At 42.9% G+C, this 13861-nt stretch overlaps 1 protein-coding gene across 5 annotated transcripts in view; it reads right to left on the reverse strand.

Annotated features, from left to right (window-relative positions):
* Nucleotides 1-13861, reverse strand: part of SULF2 (sulfatase 2) — a 153149-nt gene that overhangs the window by 8093 nt on the left and 131195 nt on the right. For all 5 annotated transcript variants that reach the window (XM_014943717.1, XM_014943713.1, XM_014943715.1 and 2 more), the window contains exons 12-15: nucleotides 12917-13124; nucleotides 6468-6711; nucleotides 4581-4677; nucleotides 2010-2104 (exon numbers count right to left, since the gene is read on the reverse strand). In XM_014943717.1, the coding sequence (XP_014799203.1) occupies nucleotides 2010-2104; nucleotides 4581-4677; nucleotides 6468-6711; nucleotides 12917-13124 (644 nt within the window). The remainder of the gene's footprint in view (nucleotides 1-2009; nucleotides 2105-4580; nucleotides 4678-6467; nucleotides 6712-12916; nucleotides 13125-13861) is intronic.

Genomic DNA, 13861 nt, shown 5'->3' on the forward strand with positions numbered 1-13861 from the left:
CATTTAATTCAGGGCATGTGGCGAGACTGGCCAGTGTTTCCTTCCCTGCCCTGTGCACAGTGACATCTCCTGCTCTAGCCCCGTATTGCAATATTGATCCACAGATGATTCCAGCTTCAGTTTCCAGATTTAGTTGTCATTGGTTCTTGTTTCTGTACACGGGGCAGATACAATCAATAGACTTACAATTCAGTTACAACATTTCTTCAACTGAATAGTCACTAATTTGTTCAGATGATAAAATGAAAGCATGTACCACCTTCCTGCCATTTCCCTTCTGAAGGAAAGAATTTAAATCCCAGTTGTACTTCATAGGGTTGGGGTTTTTCTCTCCGTCGTTTCTAGCTAAGAGTTCCCGGAAAACTTTAACAAGATGCACGGAGCTGCCCCAGCAATTCCAGTGTCTAATCTGTTCTGAGACAGGGAGGGGGTGACAGACACACACATTCTAACTGGGTGGCTCTACTGGCTTGGCTCTGTCTCCAGATTATAAGATTTTGCAGAAATTTCCTTTCTGTGTAGTTTGCAAAGTTAAAAATGTCAATGGCAATGTTTTCTGTCTGATTCATTGTACCACCCACGCCAATCAGCAAAGACAAACTAAGTTCAATAACTATTATTTTCTAAACAGCTCATCTGAATTCAGTTAGTTGTCAGACTAAAATTCCCTTCAAAACAAAACAAATCTTTTAAATTATTAATGCTTCTGGGAGCTTTAATAAATTTAATCCTTACAGCACATTAACAGAATAAGATTGTTAAAGAACTATTTATCTTTAGTCAATTTTTTCATCTTGCCCAGACACCGGGTATTTCATTAATTAATCTGAAATGCTGAATCCTAATCCAGTGCAATTCTCCAAACACTTAAACATCTGGAACTCAGATGATTAACTTCGTTGATTTCCGTGGGATTATTCATCTCAATAATGCTATGCACAAATATATGTGCCTCCTCTGTTGGGCCTGAAAAATGTAACATTCTTTACTGTAAAATATTCATTATAAAAAATAACTTCATCTTTACAGTATGTATTAAATAAACTCAGTTATTTCCATCAGTTTTGAAAGAGGTGGGTTATAAAGCAATATAAACTTTTGGGGGCTTTGCCATTTAGAATGATACTGATTTCATTTTAAACACTTTTTGCTGCGAGTTCCTTGTGTGCCTTGACATCACCCAAGAAATTGATCTCCAAATGTTTGTGATCTGCTGCAGAAGCTCAGCTCCAGAGTCCACCTGGGCCACAACGACCACGGGCCATGCAGTGGGTGGGCATTTTGCAAATATTTGGCTGTTTCAGAAACCAACTGTGCAGAGACCTTAATGTATAATCGCTATTTTAGTATTATCTGTTGCACTTAAAATTCACAAATCATCTGCACTAGGGAAACAAATGATGTGGTGCATTAAGTCCATGGTGGTTACAAAACGTGGTTACTCTGCACCAACTGTTCAATTCCTGCTTCTCCCACGTGGCAGAGCTGCTCAATATTGCAGCGGCTGCATCCCAGGAGAGAAAACATCCAGCCCTGAAGAAACCAAACGGGAGGAAATTCTCTCCTCTCCCTACTCTGTTATTCCATTTGCTTTACACACTATTCTTTTTACAACAGATTTGTGTAACACTGCACCACGCTGACAATTTGCCCTTGTGGAAAGCAAGTTTTCAGAAAAAAGCCTGCAGCTTAAAATATTCATCTCTGGTATCTAACAGCAGCGTCTGCAGTACAAGAGCACGACTGAGTGGTTATAAGCCATGTTACACGTCCTGCTACATCATCACCACTTGACACAGAGGCAATTAAACTCCTGCCTGGCAGAAGATGGGCCTGTTGTGTCTGTAGCAGCCCAGCTGCCCCTGAAAGCACTGCACAAGAATGTAGGAAGTTGGCAGCCGCTTAAAAAACCTCCAGATTCTGATTAGATTCTGATTCTCTCCCGTGAAAACATAAATCAGCTACATTTTCACACTACAAGTAATTGCTCTGAAGGACACAAGAAATACCTTATCTTGTTACAGTCACACTCTTCAGGTCGCTTCTTCTTCAGGTGCCCTCTCACCTCCCTCAGGTTTTTGATTTTATTTTGCAAAGTTTCAATCTAAAAAAAAAGTAAAGATACAGCTTAAAAAAAATACAGCAGGATTTAGTCTTTTTCTAACCTTCTCAAACCCATTCTGTTGTCACCAAATGCTTCCTTTTCACCAGTCCCATGACTCCCACCACTAACCAGCATTTTCAGATTATCTGCCTTCCCAAAGGGATGTTGGCCGGCTTTGATTACACCATGATGGGAAAGTGGAAGGTGGCACCAGGGGAACAGGAGGGCACAGAGCCTCAGGTGGACAACTGCTCCAGCTTCCATCATGACTTCTCCTTTTGTGCTGCACAGCACGCGTGCAAAGGGAGAAAAGTTACTCAAAGGAAATTGCAGCAGCTTCTGAGAAAGAAAAGCAGGTCCCTCAGCCTGCAGGGCAGTCTTCAGTGACGTCTGGCCACGTGGGATATGGATTAGCAGTTAATTGTGCCACCCACGTGGTTTATTTTTAACTGCCTACTTTTTTCAGTAAATGAAGGTGGCGCTTTTGTTCAGTTGAGCTCAGGCCCATTTCCACTCCCAGGGGTGTCACAGGCTTCCACCTCTGCTCTTTACACAGCGGAAAAACCAAAGTAATCCAGTGTGAACACAAAGTCACTGCACAACTGCCATTAGACACCAGTGACCATAAGGCCAGTGGAAATCCACGGCAAGAAAAATACACAAAGAATCCAGCCCTATCACCCTAAATTTGGAACAGAACAGAACTGAGCTCTCATTTCCTTTGGCACTCGGTAATACAGCCTCACTGCTGAAGAAAAAAGAACTGGCAGAGTATTGAAGAATTGGTACTGAAACTGCCCTTCTGCAGACCTAGCAGAGCTGGGCAGTGTGTCGGTGTCTCTCTCTCTGGCTACATATCAATCTGCACAGCAAAAGGCCAACAAGTTCTTCCACAGCACTGTGCTGTGAATTCATGTCATTTGGTAAGAGATTACAGAGGTCCTTGCTTTATGCTTCTCTTTGGCATTTGTTCTACATTATCTCCAGGTTCTTCATATACACAAACCCGAGAAAAACTAATTCAATTCCAGGGTACAAGGGTTAAACACTATCAGGCAAAATAAACAATTCTGGAAGCACCAAAACTGATGAAGCTCACTTTTCCTTAGGCTTGTGTTTGACAGCTGAAGGCCCCTGTTTGAGAGATATATTGGGGAGTGGGGCTAATAAGATGTGAAAAAGGCCGAGATGAAATTTTCCCCAGGATGGGGACACTTACAAGTCTCTCATTTATCTCTTAAGGCTTATGACATTTCTCAGCTGTCCCTCCACTTGCAGTTCTCTCCTCAGCATCTTGTCTTCACAAACTTGTAATAACTTAATCATATTGGAAGTACCTACTCTGAAATCAGCCAGCAAGTTCAAAAGGTTCCAAGGAGGGACAGAGATGTCCAGAGCAGACAGACACAAACACAAGTCAGCACGATCCTATCAGCTCACAGAAAACCATGCTAAAAACACACACTGGAAACCCATGACTGATAACATCACTGACCTCGTGGTCAATATGAAGTTTATGGTCCTTCCAAGCTTGCAGTGACCTGTACAGATCCGTGTCACACTGAACGGTGTCATTCTCCAGGATATAGCACCTGGGCATGGGAAAGCAAACAATGTTTGTTATAGTGGACACACACACACACACACACACACACACATACACAAACCCGAGAAAAACTAATTCAATTCCAGGGTACAAGGGTTAAACACTATCAGGCAAAATAAATAATTCTGGAAGCACCAAAGCTAATAAGGCTCACTTTTCCTTGGGCTTGTGTTTGACAGCTGAAGGCCCCTGTTTGAGAGATATATTGGGGAGCAGGGCTAATAAGATGTGAAAAAGATCCAGATGAAATTTTCCCCAGGATGGGGACACTTTAATTCTGGAAGCACCAAAGCTAATAAGGCTCACTTTTCCTTGGGCTTGTGTTTGACAGCTGAAGGCCCCTGTTTGAGAGATATATTGGGGAGTGGGGCTAATAAGATGTGAAAAAGGCCGAGATGAAATTTTCCCCAGGATGGGGACACTTACAAGTCTCTCATTTATCTCTTAAGGCTTATGACATTTCTCAGCTGTCCCTCCACTTGCAGTTCTCTCCTCAGCATCTTGTCTTCACAAACTTGTAATAACTTCATTATATTGGAAGTACCTACTCTGAAATCAGCCAGCAAGTTCAAAAGGTTCCAAGGAGGGACAGAGATGTCCAGAGCAGACAGACACAAACACAAGTCAGCACGATCCTATCAGCTCACAGAAAACCATGCTAAAAACACACACTGGAAACCCATGACTGATAACATCACTGACCTCGTGGTCAATATGAAGTTTATGGTCCTTCCAAGCTTGCAGTGACCTGTACAGATCCGTGTCACACTGAACGGTGTCATTCTCCAGGATATAGCACCTGGGCATGGGAAAGCAAACAATGTTTGTTATAGTGGAGATTGAAAACCTATGACTGATAACATCACTGACCTCATGGTCAATATGAAGTTTATGGTCCTTCCAAGCTTGCAGTGACCTGTACAGATCCGTGTCACACTGAACGGTGTCATTCTCCAGGATATAGCACCTGGGCATGGGAAAGCAAACAATGTTTGTTATAGTGGACACACACACACACACACACACACAGAGCAATGCAAACAGCTGGTTTTAATAACACAACTCCAGGAGAGAGGAGAAGCCAGACTGGAAATGACAAGCAGAACTCAAAAACCAACATTCGCTCAAGAGAAGACGCGTGTGCTGTGAGCCAGGAAAGAGCTTGGATTTGAGCCATGGAAATTTTTCAGAAGTAGAAAAATTGAAGGAGAATATTCCTATCAAGCCGAACCTGTTGACTGCTTAATTTCTGTATGCAAATTATGCTGCAGAGTTCTTGCTTATTCATTAGGCTGTCTACATAAATAATCTCTACTAACTAGCAAGCACAGAAAGCATTACTCAGAAGCGATTTCCCAATGCATAATTAAGTGATACAGGGGTAGGGGCAAGGATAAAGTACTTCTTTATAAGGTGTACTACTACACCATAAAGAAAAAAAGAAACAAATTCTACTCTTTTCTATAAAAGGGATAAAATTCTTCAAAGATATCTCCCTGACTTCAAAGGCAAAATAACTTCTGACAATTTTAAGTGCTTATGTTTCACTAACTTATAATGCAATCCAGGTTTTAGAATTCTTTCAAAACCAAAGAAATGCACGCTGGACAGATTTACCTGAGAAGTTTAATACCATGTAGTCATTTTGAAATGCTTGTTTAAATTAAAGCTGAGTATTCTCACTACTCCTTTATTTTCTTTTAACCATCTCATGCGTGTTGTCCCCCTGCCTTCTTTGCTGCAAGTGTTCTTGGGGACTCCTCATAAATTATGCACAATCTTCCTGACAGTTCCTTGCATGGGTTTGGGATTCACCCAGTAAAGGCAGCAAAACTCAATTTAATTTGTTCCAGAAGAAAAGCACAGATAGTGACTTATGGGTCCTGAACACTCAAGAGAGCTGGGGTAAGACGGCACAATTCTCTGATGTCAACCTACTCACACCTCCTCCTATGAGTGAGCCTCTAACCCTGTAAACAAAGTCAAATGGAAACCACAGATTGCAACAGCAGCTGACCCTCGTGTGTTCACATGAGCTGGTTGTTAAACAATTTAATGCCTGTAATCAATAATGATCGGTGGAGTTCCTGATAACTCACAAGCGGAAATGGTGACTAAACTAATTAAGTATGTTTGAAGATACGTCATCGGTCCCTGGGCTTGCACACTGAGGAAAAGATTTTTAGCTATTAGTGCCCAGACAATTCCCTCACCTCTCTCAATACGTTCCATTGCCCGACGCTCCTGGTCCATCCAGCTTCATTCATACACAGATCTCCCTTTCCTAGCACTGGCCACAGGAAGCTCTGAGAGGCTGCTGCCTCCTGCCCTAGAGCTGATGTGGAGCACCACATGAACCTGGGTCACACTCCAGTTGGAGCCTGCTCCTCAGCCCAGCCAGGTTACCCATGGCACACGGAGGTGTCCAGGGGCAGAGCCTGGTTTCAGATGCACACACAGCTCCTGCCAACAGCTTCGCTTGTCCTTACTGGAAACAGGCACTGATCAGTGATTGCTGTCTCCAAAGTACAGAAGACACAAAAGTGCTGCTGTAGTTCTCCAGCAGCTTCCTGCCCCTCTACGGGACAAAATTAACACAGAACCAAAAGCTGTTGTACAGACGAGAAAAATAATTTTAGTGAAGCCAGACTGGGATCCAAGAGGGACACAATAAACTTACCACAAGTTAATACATCCAGTTACATAAAGCAACCAATTAAGCAGCAAAAGCTTTCAGAAACGAGCACGTGCACTCACCTGTGAGTCACTTTTATCAGGTTTGGGGCTGTGTACTCTGCAATGCCACCGGTGCCGCTGAACTCCCCCATGTCTTTGTCTTCCTCCTCGCGAAGAACAGCTCTCTGCATCTTGTGCCTCTTGGTGATGTTTCTCGGCAAGACGGGCTGGTACCCGTCCTCCAAAGCCACGTTATAAACAGCCCCATCCAGCTCCACAGACACCGAGCGGATGGAGCGGTTGCGGACGTAGCTGGGTTTGTATTCTGCAGGGAGAAGGAAGCAGAAGGATTAAGAGGGGGAGAAACAGTGCGTGTTACAATCGGTCCTCTTTGGGGTTCTTGTGACATTTGGAATTGACTGGATGACAAATGGTGTTTGTTGCAGCTGTCCTCAGAGCTGCTGTGTCGTTACCTTTAGCATGGAGAGATGGACAACTTAAGGCATGAGAGCGGGGGCAGGTGTAACACAAATGCACAGGGATGGCAGAGGGAAAAAAATGTACTTGTCCAATATCAGTTAAGAGCAAACAGCTCTTCAAAGAGACTGCTCGTCCCCCCAGGAGTCACTAGATGGCAGTAAGACCTTAAAAAGTAACCGTGACAGTTCAGACAGCAAGGTCACCCTTACAGGCTGGTTCTCCACTGTCTCCATTGTCTACCGTAAAACGCTCCAGCACTAGGACTCCTGCAACCCTTCCCCAGTGTTCAACCTCTTCTCAATTCTACGCTTTCTTCAAGGTAAGATACTTGATGTTTTGGGGAGGGATTAATACCCGAATCTTTACTTTTATCACATCTCAATCTTTTCCTTGCAATTACCTTCCTGATGTGCAGATCAAGAGGGTTTCTACAACCCTCCAGCCCCATGCCCTCCCTCAGGCTTTGCTTCTGCATTTTTAGCCCAAAGGCAAAATAAAACATTTGGTACAAACTGTCCCTACACAGTAGGAGAGTCTCATTGATCTTTTCATCATTACTGCTTTCCAAACTTCTCTGTCCTGATCCAAATCCCCAGAGCTCCTCTTCTGTTTGGTCTGCAATGTCACAAATATATCCTAGTTATGGAGTCTAAATCCATATCTAAATTTCTCTACTCTATGCTGGGGTCCAGCTCTGACTGTATTTCCTGCTCACTGCCAACAGCTGCCCAGAGTCACTCATTAAGTGTAATCATCTCATTCCTCAACAAAAAAATTCCAACCAAAGTACCATGGCATCTCTTCTCCTCCCTGCCCCGTGCCTGAGCCTTGCCTCTCTGTGTGAGGCCTGGAGTCACCTCAGACACTTCTGGAAACAATCGAGTCTCTTGGTTCCTCCAGCCACCTCTCCTTCACACAGAGCTGAAGCACACAGCACATCTCAAGGGATGGGGACTTCCTTCTGTGATCTGATCAGACGAGAACTCAGCCAATGTGCCAACCCCAGGCTCCACAGAAGAGCCAACCTGCTCTAGGGGATAGTCCCCCCAGGCAAACAAGAGGGAAAAAAGAAGGAATGAGAGGTAGAAATACATCAATTGGCATGCTTTGGCATTAACGCAGAGTGACTTTTTGTCAAGAAGCCTTACATTAATTCCAAACGGATCACAAAAGTCTAAAAAGCAATTTGCAGACTGTGGGAAGAGAAATAAACATCTCCTCCCACCTGAAACTGGTCCAAGCCAGTTATATTCTTGTCAGCACCACACACAGAAAGTGGAATACCAGCTGGATTGTCTGGCTTTGCACATTTTCCACCTGTGGTTCAAAGTTTATTGCTGATATTAAGCCAGGTGAGTCACTGCCGAAGGGGAAAAAAAAAAAACACCCAAGAGACCAACCCTATTTCAGGCACCCATTCAGGAAATGTTTGACTAAATGAGAAGGAAACTCCCATCTTTTCAGAAGTAGGAGGAAGTTCCAAAAAGCTACACCCTAACAATTATATTCAAAGTATAAACTCCCATTTCTTTAATTGTTCCCTCAATTCATCTTGTTAAGCTCAGCCAACTAACAATTCACCTTCCTTCCAAGTCTAATGTGCCAATCCAGCACGCTGGACTCGGCAGATGGCTGCAGGGAACTGTTGTCTACACACGGCCCTGAAGAATTAGAAGGCAGGAGCTGCTCCTCCCTTGCAGCCAAACTAACCCAGCCTTACAATGAACAAATTGGTCTGGAGTGAGACAGCTCATGAAGGACCTGTATCGTTCACGGCAACGCGCTCCCCGCAGTGCTGACTCAGCGCTGTGACTGGTACCAAACTCCATTATTTTCAGAGGAAGTCGTTAAAATATTTTATAAGATCAATATTCATCTGTGCTGTCCTCTCCCACCTGCAAAGCGCACTGCAGGCTTAAATACCAATGGCTAATTACTTATTAGTCAATCCTCCCCCAGGTTTAAGCCTTACTCTCCAATTCGTTTACCTGTGTACACAACCCACAAAGTAGATGTAGGGCTGTTAAATATTTGGCCCAAAACACCTATACTCCCTTTTTCAAGTTATTAAACTTTGGCTTTGGTAAGCTCTCTGAGCCCTGGTGCCTCTCTGCCCCTGGTACTGCAGCAGCTGAGAAGCTGCATCCTCACTGGAGTCTGGAAACGGAGTCTGGAGCAGCTGGAGCCCAAGGCAGGTAACTACACTCCAGCACAGCGCTCATCAGCTGAGCTGCCTTGGAGCACTTGACCAGCATATGCTTGTCTTTGCTTCAGCCTGAAAGGAAGGACACTCCTCTGGTCCAGGTTTCCCCAGACACTCCAGAGACTCAAACACCCATGATTTTTTAGAACTATTTTTTGGCAGCATCTCAGGCTCCAACACTGTCTAGTGAAAGCATGAACTGCACTATCCAAAATTATCATTCAACTGAATAAAGTGAGGCAATGTTGTATTATAAAACCATAAACTTCATATCTGACATAAACATGCCCAGCCTTCAGATTTCTATTTAACTCTCCTCAAATCCTCATCACCCAAGCCTTACTGCTTATATTGCAGCCACCAAATTCATGTTTTAACACTAAGATCATTTGGAAACGATAGTTCTCTCAGGGATAACTGAGAAGATAATAACCAACTGTAAGTACTGCACAGCCATTTCCACAAGGCAGGAGCCTGGCTGCTCAGCAGGAACGCTGCCAAAGACCCAGAACTCTTGGTCTTCCCTGTTGGCACTTACTCTATGTAGGTATTTTGGATCTGATGCGTCCTCCAGCATCACGACAGCAGAATAAGCCAACGTGCAAGGATTCTGCTTCTACACGTGTCACAAGGAAAATACCCACCACCAGCCTCATGAATTCCTGCTTCACATTTCCCAATAACCTCTATATATTTTCCAGAATTTTGAAGAGAAAAAGTATTTTTTTTCTACAAGACCAAAGTAAAATTAAGCACTTTGAAGTCAAAGTCTTTAAAATATCTCAAATGTCTAGAAATACAGAGAAAGGTTTAGAGCTGTTTTTTCTTAGGCATTCGGTATCTAGGGATTTCTAGAAATCTTATTTTGAATCCATGTCCTCAGATATTTCAAGGAGGAAAAAAAAAAAAACCACAAAAAACTTTCTTACATCCAGTTTCTCATAACTACCATTAAAAATTATACTTCAAATGCATTATCTTTAAAGTAGCTGATGTTCAGGTTTGGATTTGGTTTTGGTTTTTTTTTTTTTTTGTAATAACAAAGAAGGTAATTTTGCTCCAGGATTGAGACTACCTCAAAAGAAAAACAAATGACATGAAAATTGGAATAAAAATGCTCTAGCCCCTTTGTACACACTTCTGTTTGTTGTTTACAAATCTGTGTGGCCCATCATCATTTCTCTACGTGCGGCTTAATAACTCCTTTAATCACATGCACTTGTTCATCACAGGAGGAGGAGATCAAATCCACAGCAAGAAAAACATAACAGACCACAACACAGCCAAAGATTTTAAGAGCTCACTATTACTTTAAACTTTCTCCCTACTGCAAAGCTTTGTTTCATCTTTCTTATACAAATAAAAACATATTAAAGAAAATACAGAGGACACAGAAACGCAAACATTCCTGACACCCAAACCCAGATATACCAAATATTAACGCTGCTGTGTCTCTAGCATGTAAAGGCTGTGCAGGTGAGTTGTGTATTCATACACGGCCCAAATAGCACGTCCATGACAAGACACCGGTTTGCCACTGAATTTACTCAATTTAGAAAACATTTTTGCCTGCTAAATGCACTGGTGCACCTGACAACGGGTCTAGACCATGCCTACATTAGAAAGCAATTATTTTATCAGAACATTTGGTGCTCCAGCCCCTCTATCAGCAATTTAATCTGGTCTTTTAGACCACGCGTTCTCACCACACGACTGGTTTTAATTTTTCTGAGGCCAATCCTCATACCCCCATTAGGGTTTGCACACACTTGATGCACCTCAGAAGCAGGGCATCCAATTTAGTTTTCTGCAAATGACTGTAGATTAGAATCTGTCAAAACTCCTCTGTGCAAATCCATCTCTGTTGTGCGTGACAGAAGGCAGTGATCAGGGTGTCTCCTTCAAAACCACACCATTGCCGTGAACTAAAGCATCAACGTGGCCATGACCCTCGGCCAGTCTGAAACTCCTGTTCTCTATTTAGCTATTGTTCCCATGAACAGCACCTACTGCCATTCAAGTAGTGCTGCAGTGTGATCCATGCACTCACCAAATTCTGAGTCACAAACCCCAAGGATGCCCTCAGAACTACGCAGCCCAGCAGGGACTGCACTTTATGCCAAGTCTCACGAATCAGGTCATAAAAATCCAAATACACATGATCAGTGCTCAGGTCCCCCTCTTGCCACGCACAAGCCAGCGAGGCACACTTCTAGGTAAGGCGTTTAGAAACCCCTGGGTATGTTCCCTTGCCTTGCCTTGCTTTGTGCTCCTTTGTGATCAGCGTGCGATTTATTAGATAAGCACATGTGAAAGAATAACCAACCCCAAATCCAAGAGTCTATGTCAATAGATCCAAGCTGACCTCTTCCGCTGAGTGGCACGCCCTGGATGTGGGCAGAGGGAAAAACAAAGCATCTGGGGAGTCAATTATTTCACTCAAGACACAAGCAGTGGGAACACAGTTGGCAGGATCTTATCTTATGTTGCTAAAGTTTGTGCCTTACGGTTCAATGAGGCAAGTGAGCTGAAGGCTACAGTATAAACTCTTCCTCTTCTGAGTAGAATACAGGAAAAAAAACACCATTCTGATCCCTCTGCCAGAGGGAGTAACCTTCACTTCTCTACCTCATTCTCCTTCATACATAAACTAAAGGTAATTATACACTTAACCACCTCTTCTGGCTGTTGTGAAAATAAGTTAATGTTTAGGTAGCACCACACAGATGAAAAGTACTTAAGTAAGTGTTAAGTATTATCAGATAGCATTATGTCGCCCTCACTTAAATTGTTTTCCTCTTCTCATTTAAGTGCCTTCGATCTACTCCTGTTATTTGACTCCCCAGGACTGAACTTTCTTCTGTGGGACTTCAGAAAAAAAAACCCACAACCAACCAAAAAAAACCCAACACATAATTGAACTGCAAGTTCTAGTGTTATTTAAAGATTATCTGCTGTGCCACATATTTAAACAGCAAGTATAGTTGAGTAATTTCATCCTGGAACCAATAATTTTTTTCAACTAAAAATTAGCTTAGTAGGTACTAATCAGCTTGCAAGGCAAATATAATGGGAGAAAATCAATTTAAACTCTCTGTTTGAAGCTTGTGCCAGGTCATTATACAGAAAGACTAATCTGCTAAATAATTAAGGCTCTGTATTTGTGGTGTGAGACGAAAGAAACATTACAAGAGAATAATAATTCCGTGCTGCCGTTTGCCTCTTTAATCTATAATTAGACTATACACTTCAAATATAGATGTTAGTCTGACTAAGGTTTAATACAGAGCCAGTGGAATGGGCTTTCTGAAAAAGCACCTGATCTGTGCCAAGGAAACTAGAAACAGAGTCATCCCCTTTGGACGTGATCTCTGGGTAAAAGTCAGCCTTGTCTCTGCTGACTGAGCACAAGGAAAGGATGTTAGAAGCAAGCAGCTTCTGTAACAAAGCACACGCACCCTTATTAAAAATAAATTATTGCAGTAATGGCTCCAAGCATTGCAGTACCTACTGAAAATTGGAGCATTTGCTGTAATACACTGTTAGTGATTCACAGTCTATGTAAGGATGTGGCTACTTGCCACTTCAGTGTGTGTACTGCATTTCCCAGTTTTGAAAGACATAAATGTAGGACCCTATTTCGGATCAAAACACTCCTCTTCCTACAGAGAGAGGCATTTTCAAATCTGATTGCCCAATACGAGGCCCACTGTTTCCCAGTTAGAAACACAGTAAATATGCTGATAGAATTCAACGCCCATGAAAATCAGAACAATTATGTGTGTTAGTGAACAAACTCGTAACGTTCTCCTAAGGCAGAGACAGAAGATACAGTGGGTGTGCTTACTTTTCTTGGAGAAGAGTTTCTTCCTCCGCCCGACGTGGCTCAGCTTGTATTCGTTCTCTTCACAATTGCAGTCTTCACTATTCCTGCTGTAATACTTGGGCAAAATATTGGAGGTGCCTTTGCTGTTGCCTGCAGCTGCCAAGCTCGCCATTCCCTTGCACTTGTGTAGCTTGAGCTTTCCACTGGCATCTTCCACACACTGCCATTTCTGGAAGAAAAATTTGGTCATTGAGACTCTGTCCCAACTGTGCTTTGTCTGATGGCCAGCTCCAGTGATCTCTCAGAGATCCCCTGTTGTAATAAGCTGGGGCTCATCTATCACCTACTACCAAAACAGAGTATTTGTGATCCCATTGCCAGATAAAACAGGAACTCTCCGGAACACTCTTGCATTTGTTTCTGATTTTGTTTCTTGTAGGCAGAACAATGGGAATTTTTTAATAAAATCACTACTAAAAATACAGAGGTGACAAGTGATGACTTTCAGAAGTATAACTGTGGCATAAACCAAGGACCTCCAAGCCTTATCCACAGGTTTGAAAAGACTCCTTGCCTACCAGCAAGTGTGTTTGTCAGGCTGGCAGGAATCCAGGTCACTATTACACCATTAAAACAGCACCAAGCTCCAGGCCTGCAGATAATCTCAGCCCCATCCCATACTCTGCAAGAAGGGAAAATACTTTTTGAAGGAGTATCCTCCTCTTTCCTGGTTCAAATGCCTGATGGGAAGATGATGTTACCCAACTTGTGGATTCCTTTACTGTAAAGACCTGGTCTGAGCTGGTTGTCTAGACTCGTTGTACAGTCAAAGAAGAAGAACAGTCACTTCCAGGGTATAATTCCCTCCATCCTAAGGTGGCCATATAACAGAGATCAGAAAAAGGATTGCCCTGCAGAAATGCCTGTTTCTCTTCACTGACCTTTAAAAGGGTTTGTAGGACAGGA

This window comes from Calidris pugnax, unplaced genomic scaffold (genome assembly GCF_001431845.1).
Source record: "Calidris pugnax isolate Ruff unplaced genomic scaffold, ASM143184v1 scaffold118, whole genome shotgun sequence".
Taxonomy (NCBI): Eukaryota; Metazoa; Chordata; class Aves; order Charadriiformes; family Scolopacidae; genus Calidris; species Calidris pugnax.